The sequence below is a fragment of the Euprymna scolopes genome, chromosome 7 (genome assembly GCF_053919585.1).
Source record: "Euprymna scolopes isolate OS-2025 chromosome 7, ASM5391958v1, whole genome shotgun sequence".
NCBI lineage: Eukaryota > Metazoa > Mollusca > Cephalopoda > Sepiida > Sepiolidae > Euprymna > Euprymna scolopes.
In genome coordinates, this window is record NC_136488.1 from 141,948,979 (window position 1) to 141,975,569 (window position 26,591).

General features: G+C 36.3%; 1 protein-coding gene across 1 annotated transcript; it reads right to left on the reverse strand.

The window, feature by feature from the left end:
* Positions 1-3,963: 3,963 nt before the first annotated feature.
* On the reverse strand, positions 3,964-24,449 carry LOC145280362 (uncharacterized). The gene is made up of 2 exons (XM_080132133.1): positions 20,183-24,449; positions 3,964-6,109 (listed from the first exon to the last, which is right to left on the reverse strand). Exons 1-2 carry the CDS (start codon positions 24,447-24,449, stop codon positions 5,499-5,501), a joined length of 4,878 nt encoding a protein of 1,625 aa, XP_079988259.1. The 3' UTR covers positions 3,964-5,498.
* Between the last annotated feature and the right edge of the window lie 2,142 nt (positions 24,450-26,591).

A 26,591-nucleotide genomic window follows, 5' to 3' on the forward strand; every position in this document is an offset into this window, starting at 1 on the left:
GTATTTACATTAGCTAGTAGTGTAGGTAAAATTATTTTAAATATGTATTGTATATTACCCGTCCTTGCAAAGGTAAAATTATTTCATATACATGCTGTAAATTTTAAAAGTATGTATGTTTGTATGTCTGCCTAGGACTTTCAACAGAGACAACGGATTTTTACAAGATCCATATCATTTTGAAGAGTGACTCTTCGGACAACAAATATCAAAAAATTGGCCAAAAACGTAAATTCCTTCACCCTCAACTCGGCACTTTTCTACAGGGATGAGTCGCTTTTTTCGCCGATATTTTCGAAAGTCATCTCCTCTTTTCGATTGTCTAGCTATGTCACTTGCGGTGTGACGATGGGCGCAACAGCGAAGACGTCAGTTTTTTTTTCTTCACATTCTTTGCCTTCTTCGCGGTACAGGTTCGAGCCTGCCTACCTACCACCACTTTTTTTTTTTTTTGCTCAACCAACACGCTTACACACATCTCCACTTTCCTTTCTGCCTTCACGCCACGAGTTCCAGCTTGCTTGCCTACTACAACTTCTTTTTTTTTGCTCAACATACACCTACAAACACCCCGGAAACACCGGGCACCCAGGCTAGTATATATGTAAATGTAACTGTGTGTTCGTTCGTTCCTTATAGACTCTGAAACGGCGAGACAGATTTTCTTTAAAATTTACAGAACTTTAGTGTATAAGTTTGGGAGTGATCTTAAGTTTTGTCTCAGAATATCTGATAATTACCAATAATCAAAACCATTATTCTAATTTATCTATCATTGGTAAAGTCATTTTTTCCATGTCGTCACTTAGTAACAATGATAGAACAACGGGCCGTGAAAATTCTACTGTGGATAAGTTGATAGCGTTTTTTTTTGTTTTGTTTTGTTTTGTTTTTTTTAACTGGAAAGAAGTTTTATATACAATAATTTAATAAAAAACAGTAGGCTCTCTCGAGTGCTATGTAGAATAACATATCTTGGACTAAGTTACTGCATGGACTCATGTGAAGCTTCCTCCCGGGCGATTTCACAGATTTCGATGACAAAAATATAGGTTGGTTGGTTTTATTTTACGGCATATCAACCTTTTTCAGGTTATTTAGTGCTGAATCCAAATATTTTGAAGAAAAATATTTTAATATGATATATTTGTTGTTTTCAAGTCTGTTTCTATTTAACCCATAGTTAGGACCCTAACAGGTACTACCACTCCGGGTCAGAGTGGACCTGGGAGCAATGGCAATTAAAGGGTGGCTCCACACTCCCCAAAGCCCGCAAACTGGGGCCTCACCACTGGATATAGTTTAAGGTCATATCCAGGACCAAAAAATATAGCAGTATGAAATATTCGTTGATCATTCAATCCCAGGCAACGTCGGGTGTCCCTCCTAGTAATATATATATATATATATATATACACACACACACACAGTGAATAATAGCCTTGGAGAGATGCACGCTACCCTCAGGTGTGAGTAGCCTTCTAGCACGTAGAGAGCCCACTTTCCTTGCAGCAACATTGGCAATTACCTCGATGTATTTATTCCAATTTATGTTGTTTGTGAATATTAACCCCATGAGCTTGAGGGAAGTATTTTCAATTAGTGTATCATTAGCCATGGCAATCAGTGGTAGAGAAAGTTTCTTGCAATTATTAAAGGAAATAAGCTTGGTCTTAGTGACATTGAATGTTACCACCCATTCACCACAGACTGGAGGTCTTCCTCTATAGTTTTAACCATTTCCTTAGACATGTATTCATTCGTTTTCCCCTCGAGTCTATTATAGAGTATAGTGTCATCAGCAGATATATCCATCTCAGAGAAAATTTTATAACATTACTCCTTGGAATTGGTAATCTTTGTTCTCAACATGATTGACCCTCAGCCATCACTTTCTAGTCACAATTTCAAGAGAAAAATAAGGAGAAATAAGATTTGAATTTTTGGAAGAATTGTTGCATGGGGGGTGATAACAGATAACGATGATAATTCCGCTGTAAAAGACATATTATATCACGGACTTCATATTATTAATACGGATTGGGAGATATGCAACAGTTCTTAAATATAGAGGAGAGAAGATTCATTATTATGATGAAGGAGGCACATTACTTGAGGGGGGGGTTATACAAGAGTTCGTTTATAGATGAATATACAAAACATATTTACCTTTTTGGTTGTAAAGATGATACGAAGACAACAGTTACAAAATATTGATTTCTTTATTCCTCAACCAGCCGATTGATGATGTCAGGAATTCAAGCCTTTTCAACTACACGGTCTACTCTTCTCTTCGCCTCTAAGGGGCTTTCAGTCTCTAATTAACTATCACTGTGTGATCTGCTCTGATTATCTCATCCTCTCTAACTTCGAACCCTCGATTCATATATTGATAAATCTTTGTTTATGACGTCAGAAGTGCGGTTCCCAACTTTCACATGAATTTACATATGTCTGTCCACACACGCTTTTGGCAAATAAAGTATTCCCAATTCTAATTGTTTAATAGCTAACCTATTTTAAAACAATATTTTTTTTTAACTCGCATTGTCCATTCTTTTAACTGACATTTAATATCCAGTTATTCTAAAAGAATGGACAATCGCTTTCTTCCCCCCCCCCCCCGACAAATAATTTTTAGCTATTTCTAAAAGAATTAATAAGGGACTGCATTCCTAGGATTTCAATTATCCACTTGCCAACAGGGTTCGATTCTAGCCTTTTCCTTATCTAGTCTGCCTACTTACTTATATGAGAAGGGGACAGCCCTTATGCAATAGAATCAGATTCAATAATACGATTGGAGATGAACTTACAGAAACTAAGGCATGATGTAATCAGCCAATTGATTGGATCCAGCCTCTACGATCTCCCATCTAGCCTGAGAAAACATGCTTCATCATTGATAATCTTTTTTGTTCTAGACATGATCCAGTTTAAGTCACCGCCTTTTAGTATCTATTTGGGAAGAAAATAAAACGGAGAAATAAGGTTTTCATTTGAAGAACAATCAGATTGAATGATCTGAGATTGAGGATGAACTTCTAGATACTAGCGGGACCTGTGGAAATTCCACAACAGACTCTTTCATATGTAATATATTGATGTTGGCATTCTGTGGATGTTCAGCATAAATAGAGACACCCTGATATTATTGTAGCTCTTTTGTTAAAACTACAAAAATACTTATCTAAGCTAACAGGAACGCCTGGCATAGCCTGGTTGTAAAATAGTTTAATTATGATATTTTAATTCATGAAGATTTCGTATATTTTATATTGTCAATTTTCTAGCGATTCTTATATTATAAAGTTGTGATTTCAAAAATAAAAAAAATATATATTCATATGACTTGAGTGCATTAGCTTGAATTGAAACCGAAACTTATATAGAATCTTGAGTATTGTCGACAATATAATTATTTATAAACGTTATTTTGTAGTGAAGGGAGAAAATAAAGCATATTAAATGCGCATGCATAGTAGAATGGAAATAAATGAAACATTGAGGAATATTAGGGTCAACAGCTCGCAAGTGCTAACTTAACACACAAATAAAGTTTTGTATATGAAAAATTAAGGAAAACCGGATTAAATAAAACTATAGATCAGTTTTAGTCAGAAATGTTAATTTAGGAAAGTTTATACAACTCCTGCTTTTGGTATGAAAAAGTTTACGGAATATTAGTTAAGGGGTTGGGCTGTGTATAGTTATATATTTGGTAGTGTGAATTATGTATGTGAGTATTTAGCAGCGTAGCACTGTGTTTTGGTTTACCTTAACCTTTTAGTGTGTAGGTAGATGTGCACAAGGTGATGGAAGTTGTATGCGAGTTTTTAAGTTTTTTATTTATTTATTTATTTTTTATTTTTTTTTTTATTTATTTTTTTTTTTATTTATTTTATTTTTTTAATTTATTTTTTTTATTTATTTTTTTATTTTTTTATTTTTTTTTTACACCATTACAACAATGATCATTTATTATATTATAAATCTTGCCCGTCTGTTTAAATGTATGTATGTCTGCCTAAAACTTTCGACAGAGGCGACAGATTTTCACGAGATTGGTATCGTTTTGAAGCACGACCCTTCGGATGACAAATATCGAAAAATTGGCTAAAAACATTAATTTCTTCACTCATAACTGGGCACTTTTCTGCATGGAGAGGTCGCTTTTTTTGGCCGATATTTTCAAAAGTCATCCCCTCTTTTCAATTGACTAGCCTTAATTTAAACTTTGTCACTTCCTGTTCGGCAATGACGCGGCAGCAAAAAACATTTTTTTTCGCGTTCTTTTCCTCCTTTGCAGTACGGGTTCGAGCCTGCCTGCCTAGGAACATTTTTTTTTTTTATCACTACACACCTCCAAACACCCGGGCAACGCAGGGCACCCAGACTATTAATTATGTTAGAAAACGAGGCTACATCAAAGAAATATCACTCATTCTTGTTCACTGTTGCCATATTGGCCATTTTAAAGCCAAATTTTGCCAAATTTGGCCTTTTTAAAAGCGTTTGACCTTCAAAAATTGTATTTGGCCTTTTTCAAAGCGTAACGTATAGACGAAGAATGGAATATTGTATAGATTCTTAAAACATTTCCCTTAGAAAGAAATTTTTTAGTGAGATGTTAAATTTCTTACTTTTCAATATGATTGACCCTCGGCTATAGCTTTCCAGTATCCATTGTATTGCTAAGTAGCAATTTATTAGCACTTAAAACAAAACGTACTACATAATGCAGTAAATAGTCAACTTGATAAAACTTCTAAACACAAATGAAATATCGACTGTTATAATCTTTTAGATTAAAGTCGAGTTAATGTTTATATATATATATATATATTTTAATCATAAAACTAAAATGTTTAAAAAAAAATAGAACAATTAAAATGGTTTTTATTTAACATTAGTCGTAATTTGCAATTAACTCACCAAGTGATATCTTTCACTATGGTTCTATCACTGTTTGACATCTCCCTGCTCCTGTACACTTATACCACACTACTTTTATTTCTTTCAACTGTTAATAAGCAATGTAATAGTCCATTATAAAAATATCACAAGTAGTAATCCTATTTAATTCGTAGATGGCGAGTAAAAGAGGGAAGTAGTATATAGCGAACAAAAGGAGACTAACTTGGGTTTTTGCTTTTATCTAAAAAAAAAAAAAAAAAAAAAAAAAAAAAAAAAAAAAAACTCTTTAAACTCACTTCTCCAGTTCAGACAATCTAACCAAAACTCAGTGGATGACTCAACATGTCATTGTTTTCTAGTCACGATAGAAATGTTAACGATTTTATTAAACTAGATTTGCTTTTTCAATATATATTGAAAATAAAAACTGATATTTTACAAGTATATTAATAAACCGCTTATAACAGGTTTGAATGTTAGAAAGTTTTTCCTAAACAATATTACAATACTTGGGAATAAATTAGCAAATCTTATGAAATAAAACACTTTGCATTTGCGTTTGTTGCTGTTTTAATTCCATTCTATTGTTTATTTAATTTTTTCTTCTTCGCTTTTACATTTTCAAGACTAGGAAGATTCCTCTTTGTTAGATCAATTTTGGATACAAATTCATTACAGCTAGGATCATCCTTGGCTATAAATCGGCGACATTCAATTTCATAAACCTTAGATGAATCGTGATTAAGTTCCGTTTTCTCAAGCAAAGCTAAATTTGATTGGTCAGATTTATGAAGAGGTTTTCCATTAGAATTCCAATACACATCACTTGTATTTGAATGTTTTCCTTTAGAATTCGTTTCATGTATCTTTGAAGCTTCATTTTCAGGCGACATTTTCATCACACCACAAAGTCTTGTAGAGCATCTGCAGGATGTGATGCTTGGATGGAAAATGGTTGGCATTTGAAGGTCTTTCTTAGCCGCATCAGGCGGATATCCATATCTTGTAAACACGTCTTTCTGGAAAGTTGTTTTACCAGCCGGTATAGGTTTAACTGAGTTTTGATTTCCATCATGATCCAAGGATTTCGCAGCACGAAGATCAAACCAACGTTTGGCAAACTGGCAAACCAAGTCAGTAAATTGTTGAAGAAATATTTTCTTAGGTTCAACTGGATTATCTTTGCTTTCATCTGAAGGTAGATTAAAACAAAAATACATTAATTTTTTTTTGTAAATTACAGAAGGAAAATCAAAAATATCTATTTTATAAAACGAACTTTGTATCTCTGATTTAGTTTCCTATGGACTCGGAAACGGCTGGGTCGATTTTTATAAAATTTCACAAAAAGGTACTTTATGTATCTGGCAGTGTTCTTAGATAGGTTTCGCATCAGAATGTCTTTGATAAGTATCGATAATCAAAATAATCTGATGAAAGAACGAACAGCCGATTTTGACCAAAATTAACATCTTACATAGCCTAAGATCACAAACGCATTTGAGGTCCAACATAAAATCAACATTAGGTTCTTTGATATGACAGGGGCGTGTTCGAAATGAATGCTTTTGTTTAAAGCACAATTTCGCAATGGTACATGTCTTTTTCATTTTAAACTGAAATGAAAACTATTATCACCATACAACCAGTAATGCAAGGCATATAAAATCAAGTCGGAAGATATTAGTTAAATTTAATTTAAAAAACTGATACAAAAAAAAAAAATTTCTGAGGAATTAGTTCCTGCATCCCAGATTTAAATGCTGCATTCTGCCCGCCCGAGCAGCTAGCAGTAATGGGATGGTTACGGAGCGTGAAATCATTACTGCTTTAAAGCAAGTTGGCTATAACAAATCTCCAGAGCTTGATGGTCTGCCTTACAAACTGTATTTGAGGCTGTCACTTATGTTTGTTCCTCTTCTGACGGGTGTGTTTAACCACTGGTTTGCTCAGGGATCCATCCCTGGGCAGGTTACCAAAGAAGTGATAACACTAACGAAGATAAAAGAGCAGCATGGTGGGGAGGACTTAGATGATTATAGGCCCATCAATCTGCTAAACAGAGTTGAAGATTTTCCGCATTCTTGCAACTGACTGCAGGTTGTTATCTGCGACTTGATCAGACCGGATCAGACCTGTGCTGTGAAGGGGAGATTGATTCATAACAACTTGCACTTGATGCGCATGATCATAAAGGGGTTAGAGGATGACAAAGGAGCCACGCTGTTCAATTTAGATCAGTCCAAAGCATTCGAGAGGGTCGATCATGGTTTCTAGGAATCTATTATAGAGACCGCCAGCGTTGGTCTGGACTTCCGCTTCTGTTCTGTATCATAATCCTGCGGTAGCAGTACAAGTAAATGGTAGGCTGTCAGAGTTCTTTGGGATTTCCGAGTCAGTGTTTTAGGATTTTCCACTGTTTCCTCTGCTTTATGTCCAGGTGTTGGAGCCCTTCCTTTGCAAGTTAAGACAAATGGGTTGTTGTCAATAGCAGCAAGTCTGTTGGCCTGCAGTTGGGAGCCTGATCAGAAGCAAACATCCTTCACAGCAATTTCGTCTGGATCGACAGTCCAGTTTGGATTCTCAGATTATGGTTTGGATTGGGCCTCCAGCTGGATAAGAATTGGTCGGAGGTACAGGCTAAGGTCGAACCGTCTGTTGGGACTGATTCGTAGGAAATTGTCCTTGAAGGGTCATGTGGAGGCGTGTGCCACTTATGTCTTTCTATTGATCCTTTACCGGATGTCTGTACTTCCTCTGCCTGCGGATCACCTTAAGGCTTTTGACCAACTCCTTTTCAAGCTTCTTTGGACAGATGGAAGCCGTTTGTCCATAGATAGATCTGTACACAAAAGCTTAATGAGGGAGGCTGAAAATGCCCGATCTGGACTATCATCGACACACTGAAAGGTTGGCTTTTCTGAGTTGGACATTACTTTAAGATTCTCTGTAGGTCCCTGCAGTCGAGTGCTCTTTTCCTCAGCTCATATCCGACCACACCACTGAAGGTCGAAGACCAAGTGGGGAGACACTGCTCTTCACCGAATGCCAGACCGACCTTAGGGCATTGCCAGGGTCCAGTGACCTTGCACAGCCTAGGGGGGAGGCTATATCAGGATTTAGTGGTGAGTACTGCAAAAGATCCGCTGGTTGAGCAGCTATGCATGTCAAGGCAGGGGGTTCGCTAGCAGTGGAATTGGGCGCCAGCCAGAAGCTATTTAAATAATTCAGAATTCTCTTTAATATGGACCCGCCGTTTACTAGGGAAAAAACGGTTGGTGTTTCCCGCGGTCCTAGCAGTAGCTATATTAGAGACGTGTGTTTCACCTCTTAATATTGTTTTTGGGGTTGGATCTGCTTAAAGTAAAGATCAAATGCCATTGGAAAAGATTACATCGCATGGACTTTGATAGATGGTGCACAACACTGGCTTGTACGTCCGACAAGACGCTAGGTTTGAGTTTACTTTCTTGCCCTAGCAGTATGGTTTTTTTTTTTTTAATCTAGCCATGAAAGTGTTTTGGGATTTAGGTTAGGATTATTAGGTGGTAACCACTTCGAGTGCAGATTTTTTGTTAGGTTCTAGACTAAGTTTAGTATGAAAGTCGTTTCCTGTCCTGTCTTTATTTTTTCATTGGCACGGAGAGAGCTTCCAAAAATACTCAGTCCACCCTTTGTTTCCTCATATATATATATATATATATATCTTGGAAGACGCCATCCATTCCCTATGTTACCCATCACTATCAAATTTGTTTTTGAAATACTGTCCCTTAGGTCCCGCTCCCCACTAGGGAACGACCTGCTTGTTTTCGACCTACCCGCCCCCATAGGCATTTTATTTAGTTGTTTTACTTTTTCTTTCTTTTTGGGGTGTATTTTAGCTTGCCCCTCTTCCCATCATCTCATCCCATTTTATAGATTTTAGTTTTTGATCTTTTTTCCTAAGTTTGTACATAAAAATATTTTGTTTCCAAATGTACATGTTTAACTTTATTTTTTCCAAAAAGTGCAAATAAAGTCCACCATGCAAGCTGGGGATATTTTAAGTAGTTAAACACCATGGAGAGAATGTGGTATTATGGTGATAGTGTATGGCCAACAAAGTCTGCTAAAAAATACTTAGAAAAAGTAGTTAGAAAGATCACCCTCTCCCGACCCTCACTTCCCCCTACTTGGCATTGTGCCTAAGTGTTTCTGGACCCCAAATGAGGCTCTAGTAGTAGGTAATGCCAGAGCCGAGGCCAAAGCACTAAAATTCTCAGCCTTTGTGGATGGGACGTCTAGAAAGCAATTCACTTTGATCAGTGTGGAGAAACCCCTTCATATCAGACAATTGCTATTCATTTGGACATTGCCAGAGCTCCCACTTTTTCGGGAGAGCTGGTCTTCCCCTCCACATTAAAAACGACCTTGTGGGGAAACAAATACCACGACAGAAAGCGGAAAGCTTAACTGGCCCCAGGCCAGGTTTAAAAGCCATTTTCATTTCTGTGCTGACTCTTATGATTCTTAACTTAATTTCCAACTCAATTCACTGTCTTCTTTGGCATAACGGTTAACGAGGATGACTAATTACCATATATTTTCGAGTTTGATCCCACGTCTCTATCTTTTACAGAGATTTTTTATTTCATCTTTGTACCAATATCCTCCACCCGGGCAAAAGTTAATTACAAACTCCTTCACATTCTTTTTCCTCCTCCACGGTATGGGTTCGAGCCTGCATGCCTACTACCACTTTTCTTTTTTGTTTGCTAGTCTATAATATAAATCTCACCTGTCTGTTTAAGTGTATGTATGTATGTATGTATGCCTAAACTTGCTCTTTTTGGTTCAATGTGGCAGTTATTTAGAGAGTTGAATTGTCTCGGTGCAAAGTCTTTCCTCACTAGGCATTGCTTGATATAAATTAGATACATTTTTTACCATCTCATATATCTCAATAGCAGAAAAGGCTGACTGTAGCCTAAAACGGCAAAACAGTCAATGAAGTTGGCAAATATAGCTATGAACGTAAATGGCAATAAGGGAACTGGAACTTCCAGGGCCTGGCCCCACAGGTGTCTCAGGGCTCCACAGCCTGGACCGGGTCATCATGCTACTGCGAGGAAATATAGGACAATGACCATCAGCTGTTGGGATGTGCGGATGCTGCTTGACTTAACGTCAGCAATAATGCATTCAGAGCGTAGATCTGCTCTTGTATCTAAGGAACTTCAACGTTATGACATGGACATAGTTCCTCCGTCTGAAACCAGGCTGGCTGATAAGGGACAGTTTTTTGAGTTGGCTGAGGCCTACACCATTTTCTGGAGTGGTAAAACAGATTGATGTAAGAGGGAATGAGACGTGGCTTTTGCTATAAAGGCATCAATTCTTTCTAGACTGGAAGAATTTACCTGTGGTGTGAGTGACCGGATCATGACTATGAGGTTACCTCTGGTAAATGGTCGTTATACAACTTTTGAGTGTCTATGCACCCACTATGGATGCAACAGAAGATGAAAAGGTTGCTTTCTACGTTGCTTTGTGCAGTGTAGTTAGATGTATTCCCTCTGCTGACAAGATCTTCATTCTTGGAGATTTTAATGCTAGGGTGGGAAGAGGTTTTGAAACCTGGGATGTGCTGGGTAAAGACGGAGTGGGTAAGTGTAATAGCAATGGTCTGATGTTGTTGCAGTTTTGTTCAGAGATCGGTTTTAAAATTGGTAACACCAGGTTTCAGCAGAAGGATAAATACAAGACGACCTGGATGCATCATTGTTCCAAACAATGGCACTTGATAAACTGTTAGTCAGAAAACGTGAGATGAGGCATATCTGCAGTGTTTATGTCATGCATGGCGCAGAGTGCTGGATCGGCCATCGGTTGGTCCATGCAAAGGTTAAGTGTGTTGTTAAGCCCAAGATGAGGGGGCCTGGTGTAGCTATCCCAAGCTACTTAATGTTGCCCATCTAAGGGACAATATTGTGAGGGAGAAACTAGTTAAGGAGATGGAGATTGACTGAAAACACTCGGCCTGCTTTTAAGAAATCTGTCTATGAGGTATGTGAGAGAGTATTAGGTGATTGTGAGTGTAAACATCAGGATTGGTTCAATGAGAATGATACTGAAATTCAGGCTCTGCTTGATTCAAAGACCAGAACATTGTATGCTTATCTCAGGTGTGGTTTGAAAGATGGTGAGCAAGATCAATTGAGGGACAATTTTAACGCAATCAAGGAGGTTGCAAATCATGCAGGATGAATGTTGGAGGCAGAAAGTTGCAGCCTCATATTCGAACAACACCAAGGTCTTATATAGTCTACTGCCTATCACTCCTTTGCGCTCGAGTGATGGTGGGGATCTTCTTAGAGACCCTACCAACATTCTTCATAGATAAAGGGAGAATTTCGATGACCTGAACAGGCCTTATGTTGATCAGGAGTTTGTTAGGTCGATTCCTAGCAATCCGGTCAAGGATATCTTGGCAGAGGTTCCTTCTCTGCAGGAGGTTGAAGCAGCTGTCCATAAGCTGAACAATGGAAAGTCTCCTGACCGGAGTTGTTTGCATGCAGAGATCTTTAAATGTTCTGGACCCAAGATGATGCAATACTTATTGCAGACTGCTTGGCGGGATGAGTGTGTTCCGCAGGATTGGCGGGATGCATTGATGGTGGTGCTATACAAGGGGAAGGGTACTAGAGATGGATGTTTGCTGTCAGTAGTCAGTAAGCTGCTCTGTAGGATCATGCTAGACAGAATGCTTGAGCGCATTGCTGACGATGTTTTGCCTGAGTCGCAGTGTGGTTTCAGAAGATGTCGAGGGACAGTGGATATGATTTTTACATCCAGCCAACTACAGAAGAAATGTATAGAACAGCAAAAGGGTCTGTATCAGGTGTTCATCGATTTAACCAAGGCCTTTGATACAGTCAATAGGGATGCTTTGTGGGAGATTCTGAAAAAGCTTGGCTGTCCTGACAAGTTTGTAACCATCTTGAAGCTCTTCAACGATGATATGAAGGCTGTGATCAACGTTGGGGGAAAGCTGGCTGATCCTATCTCATTAGAAAATGGTGTTAAGCAGGGAGACATTCCAGCACCTACACTCTTTGCATTGTATTTCACCATGGTCTTTCGGATGGCATTTGGGGGTTGCTCTGACGGGGTCTATATTCGTTACTGAACTACTGGGGGGGGGGGTTCAACATTAGGCACTTCAATGCAAGTACAAAAGGTACTCACCAATACAATTTGTGACTTGCTCTAAGCGGATGACTGATCTGGTGGCTCATACGGTGGCTGATATGCAGCATCTTGTGGACGCCTTTGCAGTTGTCTGCAGTGCATTGGGCCTGACTATCAATCTGAAAAAAACTATCTTAATCGTTACGGATCAGCAGGGCAAGTGATGCCTTTGGAAAGTTGGACAGGTGTTTGTGTGTTTGTCATGGGATCTTGCTGCCAACAGAGATTAAGGTTTGTGCCGTATGCGTTCTGTTTTTCTCTATGCCTGTCAAACTTTGAAGCATTTGAGACGTCTAGAGCAGTTTCGCCAGATGTGCCTATGGCGAATCTTAGGTGTGGGTTGGCAAATGTATGTGTGATGTGGACGTGCTTAAACAGACCCAATGTCTAAGCATTGAAGTTCACATTATCAAACAGACCGAGATGGAGTGAACATGTGGTGAGGATGTTAGACATTCGACTTCCCAAACAACTCTTTTATAGCAAGCTTGCCGAGGGAAGACGTCTGGCTCAAAAGCCTAAAATGAGATTCAAAGATTGTTTGAGGTCCACCCTAAAAAAATATATGAGATAGATGAAAGAACCTGGGAGAGTCTTGCTTTGGATCGTGGAGAGTGGAGAAGAACCTTGTGGGGAGGTGTGGGCAAGTTTGAGGCAGATCGGACCCAGTATGAGTGGCTGAAACGTGATATCCGGAAAGGGAGGGTGAAAGGAGCAGTGAATTGGCGGAGGTGCCAAATTGGTCTGGAGTGTGAGAAAGATTACACACCTAGTCCAATGTAACTAAATTTCTGTAACACTGCATGTCTTCAGAATTTTATTATTAGGTGCTTTTACACTTTGCACTGGATTTCTGTGATGTTGACTCGTCTGGCAGGCGACAAACTGCCGGAGTATGCCAATCGCCGATCAAATTTAAAAAACGCCAGGAAACCAAAAAATAGCAACATTTATCGGATATTAATTACAATGGGGAGGGGTGGGGGCGATATAACAACCAACCATATGTTTTATGAATCAATGAATTTTTGTTTTGTTTATATAAGTATTGTTTTTGTTTTAAGGAAAATATATATATATATTTTTTTTTGTAAGTTTTTAACGTATATCCTGAGAAAAACTTAAATTTCATTTTGTTTGCTTTTTTCAAGAAAAGTTGTAAAACCTTTTAGAAAAATTTGTCATTTTTAGGCTTAGGCTAGCATGTGGTTTCTGCGACATGTGCTGCACCTCAATTAGGATGGTATTAATTTTATTAGCAAAAGTTTATAACTTGCTTAGGCGTCTGCAAAAAAATTATTGAAGCTCGTTAACTTCAATTTCGTGGCTTCCATTTCTTATGACTGATTAAAATTAAAAACTAAATTTTGTTTCTTACAATTTATTAAAAATCGTCCGTTTCGATTTTTATTGACTAACTGCATTTGTTATCGTTTTTTAATTAGCTGATTCTCACGGTTTACGTTAGCTGCTTGTCGAGCCCAAGTCAACATTTATAGAAATCTGGTGTGCAAGGTTCAAAAGTACCTTTGATTTTAATTCTTCAGGTTCTTTTTTTTCTCCCCACCCCCCGGGACCCCATTTTCTCCATTGTTTCTGTGTAACTCTGGTTAGACATCGCATCACCAATGCAGCTGGTCCAACAAGCATCAAAAACGTATGTTATATAGTCACAGTACCAAAAAAAATGTATATGTTGGATAGCGGGGTATCAAAAGTGTTTATATGACATAGCGGGGTAGGAACATGGAAGTTTCATACCTTTATTCGTTCAGAGGTCATCTGTCTTCAATTGCTGGGTGTTGTGATGATGTAATACATACGAATGTATGTATTACATCACAACACCCAGCAATTGAAGACAGATGACCTCATCATGACGTCATCAATGAAACATACTTGAACCTTTTAATGAATGATTCTGAGACGACCATTTATAATTTATATAAATTTATTCCAGATTGTTTCAGTGTATGGCACAATCATCTTGGCACACCGGATCTCGCCAGATCACCCAAGTTAAGCAACGTTGAGCCTGGCCAGTACCAGATGGTGACCATTTGGGAAGGTTAGGCGCTGTATGTACCTTCTAGGAATGTTGGGCGTGGGGCCAGTACCCTCACCCCGAAACAATACCTCCTCACTAAAAAAACATCTACATAGTTGTGGATGGCCTATGCCCCTCCAGAGGCCCAAAGCTATGGATAGAGATCGTCTCAGTGTTCCCCCAGGAGTCTGCAAATTTGTTTCTACATGCTTATTTTTCGTCCAATCCCGCTTCGGAGCTAATATGAATGCTGACAACTCCTAGACTGTTTAATTCTCATCTTTGACCTGTCAGTTCCCATATGTCATCCACAAAAGGACATGTTTCATTCATGAGTTCCGGTGACGTAAGTATCCAACGACATCTTATTAATGCGTGACCTATGGTTCACATACGCTAAGGTCAATCTAGCTTATATTTTGTTTTTATTTAGCTAAAGTAATTTTCTAAACATTTTAGCTAAAAACTTATTTTTACATTCCAGTGACCAATTTTATTTCTCCAAACTATATTTCTTAATAGCCACTATTTTTTTTTTTTAGCAAGATCTCTGGATCTAATATCCAACACTAACACGATAATCTTAAGATGCTCACTTAATTTAGACCAGGATTTCCCAATGGGGGGGGGCGTTGGGAGACTTCAGGTGGTCCCTGAGACTATTTAAAGGGTGGTGACAAAACAGCTTCTAGTAATATTACTAGGTGTTTCTGAACCCATTGTCTTTGGGATTCACAATCTATGTGGAAATTTATTGCATCACACTTAATTGTTTTAATTAAAAAAAAAAAAAAAAAAATCAAGAATCACTCTAATGTTGACAAAGCTTCTTGTGATTCAGAAATCGATCTGATTCATATTTTCAACAAGTCTTTCTCACCTATCGAATGGGTCCCCTGAGAATAGAAACCGAATGGATGTAGCGAAACGTGGTAATTGAAGACTTTTCCCATCAAATATGGAACCAAATATTTCAAAACTTATTGCTGATCAACAACAATCTGCAAATTGATTGGTTGATTCCTGTGATTATTATTCTGATTTTTATTTTATTGATTATTGTATTAGCAATGGTATGATTTATTAATTGAACCACTTGATTTGTAGTTGTTACTATCCCCGTTCGATCGACAGTGTAGAATTTTGTTGAATTAACTACAAATATTTAATTATTTATCTTTAATTATGTACTACCCGCTAATGTAGGGAAGGGGCGGTAGTATGTATCGAAGTGTCCTAAAGGGGCGTTTGCTGAAAAAGGTTGGGAAACCCTGATTTAGACTATGGATATAAAGTATTTCACTCTTGAAATGAATGGTGAGGTTAGTTTTGTTTTATGGCATATCAACTTGCTCTCTCAAATTCACTATAGTACTAATGTTAATTTAAGGGATCGTCAGTTGTTTACTATGTAACACTGCTTTAGGGATTAAAAAATAAAAAAAAAAACTAAAAAAAACTAAGAAAACAGTATATTAAATCATGGCTCCCAGCAGTGTTGATCAAACACCACCTCCCTTAATCTAAAAAAAAAAAAAAAAAAGTTACAGATATCAGATCTAGTTTCCTACTCTTAATTTGTAAAACCTATTCAGGTTATAAAAAAAATGTCTTCCTTACCTGTGAGATTCGTCTGTTTCCAAATTCAAAACGGATATATTTTTTCATTTTCCAGTGTTGTATTTATAATGGTAAAATCCAAAAGATGCATCTTTGGATTTTACCGTCATTGGATATTTTACCCTTCAGACTATCCATTCACATGAAATCACTTTTTCTATTCACCCTATTCCCTCTGCTTCACTTTTTGTTATCAAGTAAGATCTATTACTTGTAGTTTCATTTAATACTTTTGAAAGCAAAATCCGATCCCGCATTTTGCTACATCTTACCCTCTGATGAGAAGGAAAGTATTTCTTCAAAACTCCGTGGATCAAGGACTATCCATTTATTTAGTGTTTCCTTTTTAAAATTAAATGTTTTTAACTCTTTTTCAAAGTGTTTAACATGTTTTATTAACTACTTGTTCTTATTATAAGCTCTATCTCCTATTTGGTTTTATCGAGCTTTTACATCTGGTTGAGATTACTTTATAAATAGTAATTCTTTAATATTTACACTTTTTTTTGTATATAATACATTTTATACATTACTATAGTTTTGGATTTCCTTTAATATATTCTGGTTAATTTTATACGTTTCAAAAGCATCAGGATAACGAACAAATGCTTTTTTTTTTAACTGTTTAAGTATTTTAGTTTTATCCCCACCTTGTTTTATCATCCATATTACTAAGCTAGAAACTGGTGGTATAAAATCTATTAATTTTAAAGTAACACGAGCTATTCTCAAAAACTGACATAATGGTTCCATAAAACAAAAACAGAAGAGGTACTATCTTTATGTGGCGTACGAACTATTTGAAAGGGGAAAGAGTTTCTTTATCAAATATTTTATGAAGAAAAATGCCATCGATTTTTATATCTAAATCCAGAAATGTAGCCTGTTGTCCTTTATGTTCACAATTCAATTCTAACTCCTTTAGATATATAAGATGCTTATTTTTTTCGAATTCATCATTTTCGTTTATACATATAACTTTCATAGTTGTAGGAGATTTATAGATCTTATGATTTAGATATATATATTTTTTTTTTTTTATTTGTGATGACACACACACACACATATATATATATATATATATATATATATATATATATGTACACACACACTACAGATTTACCGAAAATGATGTAGGATCCAATCCCATGGAGATATCTATCGTTTGGAGTAATATTTTCTATTTGAAAATAACATTCTTTAATAAAATGATTATATATATATATATATATATATATATATATATATATATATATATATATATATATAATCATTTCGCAAATCCCCACTCCCATTTATTCACTTACCCAAACTTTAAACGAACTTATCAGCCTATACATTCCTAGCAAGTACAGCGTTAGATCCACACATGAGCTCATGCAAATACTTAAAACAATGCAACCCGAAAATAGAAATATCGCTTCCCTTGACGTAGAAAGTCTTTTTACAAATGTCCCTGTAGCGAAAACCATAGATATAATTATAAACAACATCTACAATCATCCGTCACTCCCCCCACTTAAAATTAATAAAAAATATATTAACAAAAATATTATTCTGCACCACGGAAATACCTTTTTATGATCCTAATGGCAACATATATAATCAAATAGATGGCGTCGCAATGGGATCAGTCCTCGGACTTACCCTGAGTGAATTTTATATGGCAGACTTAGAAAATAAAATATTTAAAAATAACAAAGCCCCCTATGTATGTACGTTATGTTGACGACATACTCCTCTTAGCTGATAATGACGAACAGATATATAAACTTCAAGATCTTTTTCAAAAAAACTCTGTCCTTAAGTTTACAATAGAATTAAATAATAAATTCACTTTCTGGACGTCCTTATAGACTCATCTAACAATACTTTCGACACAGCTGTATACAAAAAAACAACTAGTACAAAATCCAGCCTCTTGAACTTTAAGAGCGAGTGCCATCAGCGTTATAAAATTGCCATAATCAAAAATCTTTTAAACCGTGCTAAGATGATTTCTTCTACCAAAAAAGCACTACTAATAGAAATTAAAAATATCAAACAGGTTCTTATAAATAATTACTTTCCGAATTATATTTTTGATCAACAAATTAAACTATTGTTACAGTCCCCTAAAAACCTTAACAGCAACACTAGTCAATCTTTTAACACTAACCCTATAGACATATTTTATAAAAACCAAATGACACCAAATTTTAGAGTGGAAGAAAAAATAATTAAAAGCATCATACATAGATATACAACACCTCTAGAGAACAATTCTAAGATTAGATTTTTTATATACTATAAGTATCGAACCCAGAACCTCATCATTAAAAATAATTCCTCGCCGGCGACAAAAATGTTGGAGCAAACCAATATTGTGTACAAATTTCAATGCCCCTTAGGAGAGTAACTCCTAAAATAAAAACGCATGTATTGGACATACAAAAACAACATTGTCCCGTCGATTAACGATGCATTTGAACAGTACTAGCTCAATATACCAGCATTTAACAAAACATAGCTGTCCCCCTCTAATCTTAGAAAGGTCCTCGTAGACAACAAGGATTTTACAACGAGAAAGTAATTGTAAAAAAAATTAAAAATACTTGAAGCACTATATATAAAAACCCAGCACCCATCTATAAATAGCATTAATTTTGAAAGTAGCAATAATGTGCTGAAATGTTTAGCATAACCAGTATACGACTGGTTTTACTAACATTGCCTTTTATCATCCTAATTTTTAATCGAGTTTTTTATCACTCGTAAATGTATATTTTAATCGACTTTTCATTGACTCTTTTTCATTCGTAACTATATATTTCACTATTTTTAATATTTTATCTCCACCTGATGATGATTCAAGAAAGAATCGAAAGCGCTCGTGTGAACCATGGAACATTTGTAAATACCTTCCATCTTGGTTATTATTGTCACAACGTTTCGGCCGTTTTGCCCTTCGGCCTTCCAACGGTCTGCCTACCATACATACGAGGCATCTCCGAAAAGATTCAGAGAATATGTGCCCCCTACAACATCAGGACGGTATTCAAGAGCGAGTCAACACTCAGACGACACCTGGTACGCATGGATGAGAACATGACCCAAAACTACATATACTCCATCCCATGCAGTTGCAGAAAGGTTTACAAGAGTGAAACATGCCGCCCCCTTAAAGTAAGGGTGGAAGAACACCGAAAAGTGGTAACTAAAAGGGAGACGGAAAAATCGGGTATAGCCAACCATGTCTGGATGGAGAGGGGGGACCATCGCCCCCTATGGGATCAAGTAAAAATAATAAGCAGAGAGACCCACTGGAAAGTGAGAAAACTTAAACAGCTCACATGCTCGGACATAATCTACTGAGCAAACCAAGCATATGTAAGCAAATGCAATTTGGACACCTCGGATAGAGAGAGAAAACCTTGAACATAGGTTTAACATTAACAAAAACCAACTAAGAATTGTCCTAGTGACATGTGGCCGAGCGGTCCTAGACGTTGTATCAAAGTTTACAGTTACCCAAAGGTGCTGAGTTCAATCCTGAACGAAAGCAGTGAAAAAGTAACATTGAAAACAGAATCAGCAGCTATGTCCCAAAGCCCCGTAATAATAATAAAGGGTTGGTTCGAGACTCCTAACAAACGGTTCCCCAGTTCGATACAAAACAGAGGGCAAAACGGCCGAAACGTGACGATAACAACCAAGATGAGGAAGTCAGTCCGACAATCTCAATCAATGAAAACACCTCATCTCAAAAATACAGACAATTACTACCTTCCATCTTGAAGTTAAAAACATCTTACGAAAGATCGAAAAAATGAAAAAAAGAATCATTAAGCAAGGTCTGTTTTTAATAATGTTTGCCTGAATATATATATATATATATATATATATATATATATATATATATATATATATATTAGTTGAATGTAAAAAAACTTTTTTGCACTAACCTAATCTACCAAACTCATTTAAAAATTATAAATTTTCAATTTCATAAACAATTTTGATTTGGCTGTTTAATCTAAAAATCAAATCCAGCCTACATACGACGTGTGCATATATACACACACTGCACATACCCGACTTGCAAACGCATCCCATTGGACTAAGTTTTGGAATGGAAAGAATATGAATAGTGAGGTTGAAGTAATTTCAGTTAAAACTAAAGATTTTCCAAAAATACTTTACACCGTTTAAAGAAGGCCAGGACATTTGTAAGTACGATAAAAAGAACGCTAAAAAATTATTTTTGAAACACTTTTTGAAGAGTATTTTACTATATGAAATTAATAAAAATCAAGATAAAATATGAGGAGTTGAAATATTTTGTTTAAAGATACTTGAACTTTTGCCAAATGTTATTAAACTTACCTTCAAATATCATTCTTGCTTGCTCTGTAATGGCCACATCCAGATGAAGTCTGTTTTTGGTCGTATATAACTTGACTATATCAACCATATCAGTAATAGATATCTGCTTTGATCTTGTTTGAGGAACCGACTCGGGTTCAATGGTTGTAGTCTTGATCCATTCACTTGAACCTGCGCCGACAGACATCATACTTGAGTGAGAATTCAATTGTTTTGTATCTTTTATTACAATAGATTTCATGTTGAACTCGTTCTTATGAGTTTCTCCCATTGACTTGGAATACGATGAAACTGGATAATGGCTTTCGTTTTGAATAATGATTTTCTGACATTGAAGTTTATTATTCCTTATCAAATTACATTTAACCGATTGGCTATCGTTTTCCATGCTCTCGGTGCAAGATGAGGTTACCTCAAATAGATTTTTCTTTTTGTCGTTGGTAATAGAATTCAGGCTATTCAAATCCATTGTGTGCGAGGTCTCTTTAGGAAATTGGTTATTTGTTAGCAATTGATTGAAATTGCTCAACTCTTTAATCACTTCTTTCTTCTCTGCATCGATTATTACAGATGAACTAGTGGACGTATCTTCGGAGTCTTTCATTTCAACTTCAGAAGTATCTTTAATAAGAGGGTTGTTTGATTTGCTGCGCATGTCTGTCGTTTCAAAATGGGGTAATATTAAGCTGCAGTTTTTAGCTTTCACATGTTGCAATGCACAATTAGATAATTTATTCTGATTTATTTCGATAGCAAGAGTGTCGATAGCTTCCATGCTGGCAATTTCTAATTCATGTACTTTTGGAGCAGTCGAATCAGATTCTGTTTGTGGTTTCATATTCAATGGTTTTTCTTGCAATTCCTTTATACAAGATTTTGTGCCCACATGTTCTTGAGAAATGGTTTCATTTTTATGCATCTCACAATTTTGAAGTGATATCTCCGGTCTCAGAATTTTACAATTCGTAACCTTTTCAATTTCTGTCAAGTTTCCATTTGGCAAAGATTGGTTCAAATTTTTTGTTAGACTTGTATTTGATTCGTTTTTCTGAAAAATGTCGATTCGATCAAATCGATTTAATGCAACGACTGGAGACAAAATGGTGAAATTATTTTTTTTATTTTTCACCGGAAGTAAAGGTTCAGCAGAAAATGACGTCTTTTTAAGCACTGCATTTTTCCCTATTGGAATCTTTCCAACTTTTACGGAATTTTGGAGCGTTAATTTAGATTTAGCAGGAGAAGGAGTTACCTCATTGTCATCGCAGCAAGAGGTTTCATTTTGAAAAGAAACACAACTGGATGGTATAGGCGTATTGTCAAGGAGGGAAGTATTATCAGAAAGAATACAAGACTTATAAGAAACATTCTGGTGGTTGTCAAACGATTCCTGCATTGGAGAAGAATCTATTTCATGTCTTTGAAACGTAGTATTACTTGTTAAAATTTGGCCAGCATCAACTGGCAGCAAGTTACCATTTGCAGAGTCTCCGTTTTGTGGAAGCATATTGTCAATAGTATAAGGTCTTATTGAAGGCAAATTGTCATCAACTTGGAAAGCATCGTTTCCTTGGTTTTTGCTTTGTGTAGAGTTGGAAGAAAAGTGTTGCATTTTGTTTGGTTTGGATAAGGAATATTCATTTCGAGTTAAAATTGAATCCTTTTTCCTCTCTTGAAACGATCTGTTCTTTTGTATATTATTTATTGTTGGCAAAGCTATTTGTGGCGATATCGATAGCAGCTGTTCTTCATTAGCAAATGTAGGTGTTTTCAATGAAGAAATCCTGATTTTATTACATACTTCACCGGAAGAGATCATTGGAAGTACAGGTATTTCAGATGCATCTTCATTTGCCAAGGGAGGAAGAAGACCGGAATGAAGATTTACATTGCGATTGAACTGAAGTAGATTCGATTGATTTTTGTCGTCAAAAGTGCAAGACTTAATCGTAGCAGATTGGTCGGTGTTTGATTCATTTAAAGTTACGTAATTGTCAGGCTTAAAAAATTTCTGAGGATCTATTAATCTTTTCTCAAGGCTTGTGTTAGTGGAACTAACAGATCCTGCAAAGCTTTCATCTTCAGATAAATTTGCCAGAGGATAGATGCCGAAATTATTGTTTGATGTTGAAAAACAATTTTTCATCAGATTAGTTGCAGTCAAATCGATGAATTGACGTGGCAGAATCTGATGTTCTTTATTGAATGTATCATTATTCGGAGCCGATGCTTGAAATACGTCTGAAATTTGAAAAGCAGCCTTATTTTTTAAAGGTTGCTTGGTACTGTAGTTTGGGTTTTCATAATTAAATCTATCACTTCCTTCTGTTAATTGAAGGTTTGCTGGGAATTCTGGTGCAGATGGAAGACAACAGTCAGTGCTTTTGTTTAGATTCTCAAAACAGCACATACCTTGATTCTTATCACAAGTCGTGCAAATGTTATCATTAGTTGGTTCATCAGATGGTGGCCGGTAGATATTAAGATTTCCATCTAATAGTTCTTCAAAAGAAAGACTAAGGACATCAGCTTCTACTTCACCATTTGTAGCAGGATACATAAAATTTTGTCCCTGCGATGCCACATTTTTACATTGCTTAACTCTTACTTCTGGTAAAGTGGGGTTTCCTTTTTCTGAAGATGAAGGTACACTGCTTTCCTGCATTACACAAAGACTGTCATTATTTATATTTCCACTTTCGAGATAACAATTCTTGTTCGGCTTTTCTATTTGGACATTAAAATCAAATTGATTTTCAGTGTCATGAGCAGAAAGCACTTTCCTTTGTGGATTCACCAGAATCTTTGAAGAAATTATTGAAGACTCAGTCAAAAGCAATTCCTTTTTTTTCGCCAATAATGGGCGATTGCGTGATTGTGCAGTTTGATTTTGGAATTCATTTTTGGCATCATCTTCCACTGGGACATCATTTGAATGATAATGTGGGTTAACTGGATTCACAGTAGAAATAAAATCAGATAAATCCATAGCACTAAACATTTGGAGAAGATCCGTGCGCTCATTTGGGTTCAAATAGAAGATCAAGCCACATAAAATTCTCAGATCACTGAACTTGACGAGTTCTTGATCTGCAGATAAGTTAAGATATTGGCTGTCAATTGGATCCAACCATTTTGTTGAAATATGCATTTTACGAATTTTTCTCCGAACCAAATTGACACTCGGAAACAAGCCATTAGATACCAGCTCCCCAAGATGCATATAGAAATCTCCATTGTGTTCAATCAAAGAGAAAGACTTGTTTTCTAAACTCAAGTGAGACACAATTTCGAAACGTTGCAAAGATTTTTTTGATTCATCCTCATTAGAGTGTTCGTAAGACTGATTGGCATTAAAAAAGGGAGACAAATCATAAGGTAAATTGGAAATGTTGGGAACAAATCCATTGTTTAGTTTGTCGGTAAAAGTTTTTATTGTATTTTTAACATAGGCTTGGTATGGCTTGTTTTTGTCTAGCTTAGTATGTAAGGTGTCGAGAAAATAGGTGAGGGGAATGAGGCTAGTATTATGGGTTGTAGTCGATAAGTATCCAATGTACTTGAGGATAGATACTTCAAGTTGAGTCATCTTTTGTAATACTGGCTTCGTTTCTATCAGCTTTCTGACCAAAGGTTTTGTAAGACCAATACTTCTGGCCATCAGTTCAGGATTTACGTAAACCGAATGGTTCCGACTGAACACCATTATATCCCAGTATTCTATTTTCATTTTACCCATTCCTAAACCAGAATAACTAAAAGGCAGGTTTTTGTCTTGATCAGTGTTTACTGATGGGCAAGTATTAAATTTTAATTCGTTTATTCCAAGTAAATTTGAGTCTTCAACGATCAAAGTTGGTCTGATATTATGCGGTGTTCTCACAGGATTCTTACAGGAAGTACTAAAATTGTTTGCGTCACAAGATTGGTTGAATTCTGGTCCAGAATTCACAATGGAATTATGGGAGTCATGTTCATATGGTAAACTACATTCATTAAAGAGGCCATCTTTATATAAACAGTTCTCTGCGTCAAATCTCGGTGTGAAGTTAAAATGGTTTTCATTATTAAAACAATCGGACGCAGGGTTTTGTCGGTCATGGCACATTTCTAGTCCAGTATAATAGTTATTAACCGTGTTCTGGAAAACTGTATCATTCAAGGAAATCGATGCCGACGGTTGAAAAGAATGAAAATGGTCAAGTGAAGTTACACAAGAACTAGATATGGATTCCGGTTCAAAAGAAAGGTTCGAAGATTCAGACATTATTTTCTGACTTCTCCACTGCAAATAACTGATTAAGAATTCAAGGATCCGAACTTAATTCCTTTCTCTTTTACTTTGTTTAACCAAATATCAATTCACTTTCAGAGTTATTTAATAGCGAATTCATATTCAACCAGAAGAGATAACGTAGAGATTATTTCTTGTCGAAAAGATATGTTAATTCCAACTGGTGTCATGGAAACTAGAAATCAATATTCTGCTTTGTACCGACTCTCAAATTCATTATCTACCTGCAAAAAAAAAAAAAAAAAAAAAAAAAAAAAAAAAAAAAATTAAAGACAATTATATATGATTATTATAGTCAATGTTCGATGGATTATTTCATACATTGTACCCAATACATACACATGATTTTAAAAGTAAAAATATATAACTTATAAATAACTAAAAATAAACTAAAATTAACGTACAAATATATATATATATATTTTTTTTTTTTTTTTTTTTTTTTTTTTTACAAAGGAATCACCACTTATCAAGGCCCAGAGGCCACTCGAGGATAAGAATTAAAGAGTGTACAGTGGTCGAAATGACATAGTAATCGTTAGAAGTGTAAATTTGGTAAATTGGAATATTTAAGGGGAACGGCTCATCAAGAACTTGTTCACATTGGACTTGAAGACGGCCATATTGTAGTCAGCTGGAAAGCAGAGAAACGGAAGAGTTCCACAGGTGTGCAGGTCTTAGAAAAAAAAACAAAAAAAAACTTTGTTCATGGAATCTACGTTTACATTTAGGCACAGATAAAGAGTTGTGGAAATTGATAGTGTTTACAGCCAAACAAGTGTTTTTCGTGAATGTTTGGCAAGAGGGGGCATAGATTGGAGCTCAGACTAGCACTTGTCATGAAAATAATAAAAACAGACAGACTCGCAACGTTTCTTCTGTGAGAAAGAGGTTGCAGGGAAGAGAAAACGGCATCTTCCACTAGATTACGAAGTTTATTCTGAAAACTGTCAAGGTAGGGTAAGATCTTCCCATCAGCTCCTGCCCAAATGTGACAGCAATACTCCATCCTTGGACGTACCTGGCTCTTATAGAGGTAGAGAATTGCATCAGTAGGTAGATATCTATTGGATCGATAGCAGGATCTCATCATTTTTCCAGCGACCTTGGCAACGGATTTGATGTACGTATTCCTTTTTAGATCAGGAGTAAAGGTCAAGCCCAGAAGTTTGTCAAAACATGGAACCTCCTCAAGACCAGAGCCATTCATTTCAATTGATGCCAGATGGGGATTAGAACGTTGATGATGCAAAGATAGAAGCTTGGTTTTAGATGCATTAAAAGTAACCAGCCCCCTTTTTCCCCCCTCATTGAACCACATGCTCAAGATCAGGAGAGAGAATCAGAGAAAACTTGGTCGTTTACAGCCTTTGATGTACTGCCATAGATGGTAGTGTCGTCAGCAAAAATCTACGAATTATCTAAGGATGTGATTAGAAGATCATTAATATAGATCGGGAAGAGAGTTGGACCCAGGATAGACCCTTGAGGGGCTCCAGCATTAATACTATCAGCTGATTTCTGCCCATCAACCACTGCTCTTATGAACATATCAGAGAACTGATTTAATAATTGAAAAGACATTTCCAGCTATACCATAGCTGGAGATCTTATGAAGTAGACCTTTATGCCATATCATATCAAAGGCCTTTGATATGTCAAGAGCAATTGCCTAGAAAGGAAGCCTTCGAGATTTCCGCTAATCCTATGAGAAATAATTGTAAGTATATCCTCTGTAGATCTAGCAGAACGGAAACCATATTACATGTCACTAAGTTTATTTTTGCTGAGGTGGTTGATTACTTCTCTATTTAACAGATTTAACTTACTCATGACGCACAGGAGACTTATAGGTCTGTATTGAGAGCGAAATGACCGATCACTTGAATTCTTAAATACAGGGCATACCAGTGAGATTTTCCAGGGTGTTGGGAAGCAATATATATTTGCACATACATAGGAGTAGTTTAAGTCGACTTACATTTGACAAGTTCTAATTTATTTTAATTTTGACCCCTTAGCAACTATTTTAACCGGTTAAAAAGGCCCATAAAAAAAGGGTCTACAAAAGATGCAATCATTTGAGCAGACTGTACCTCTCTATAATCTCCTGTC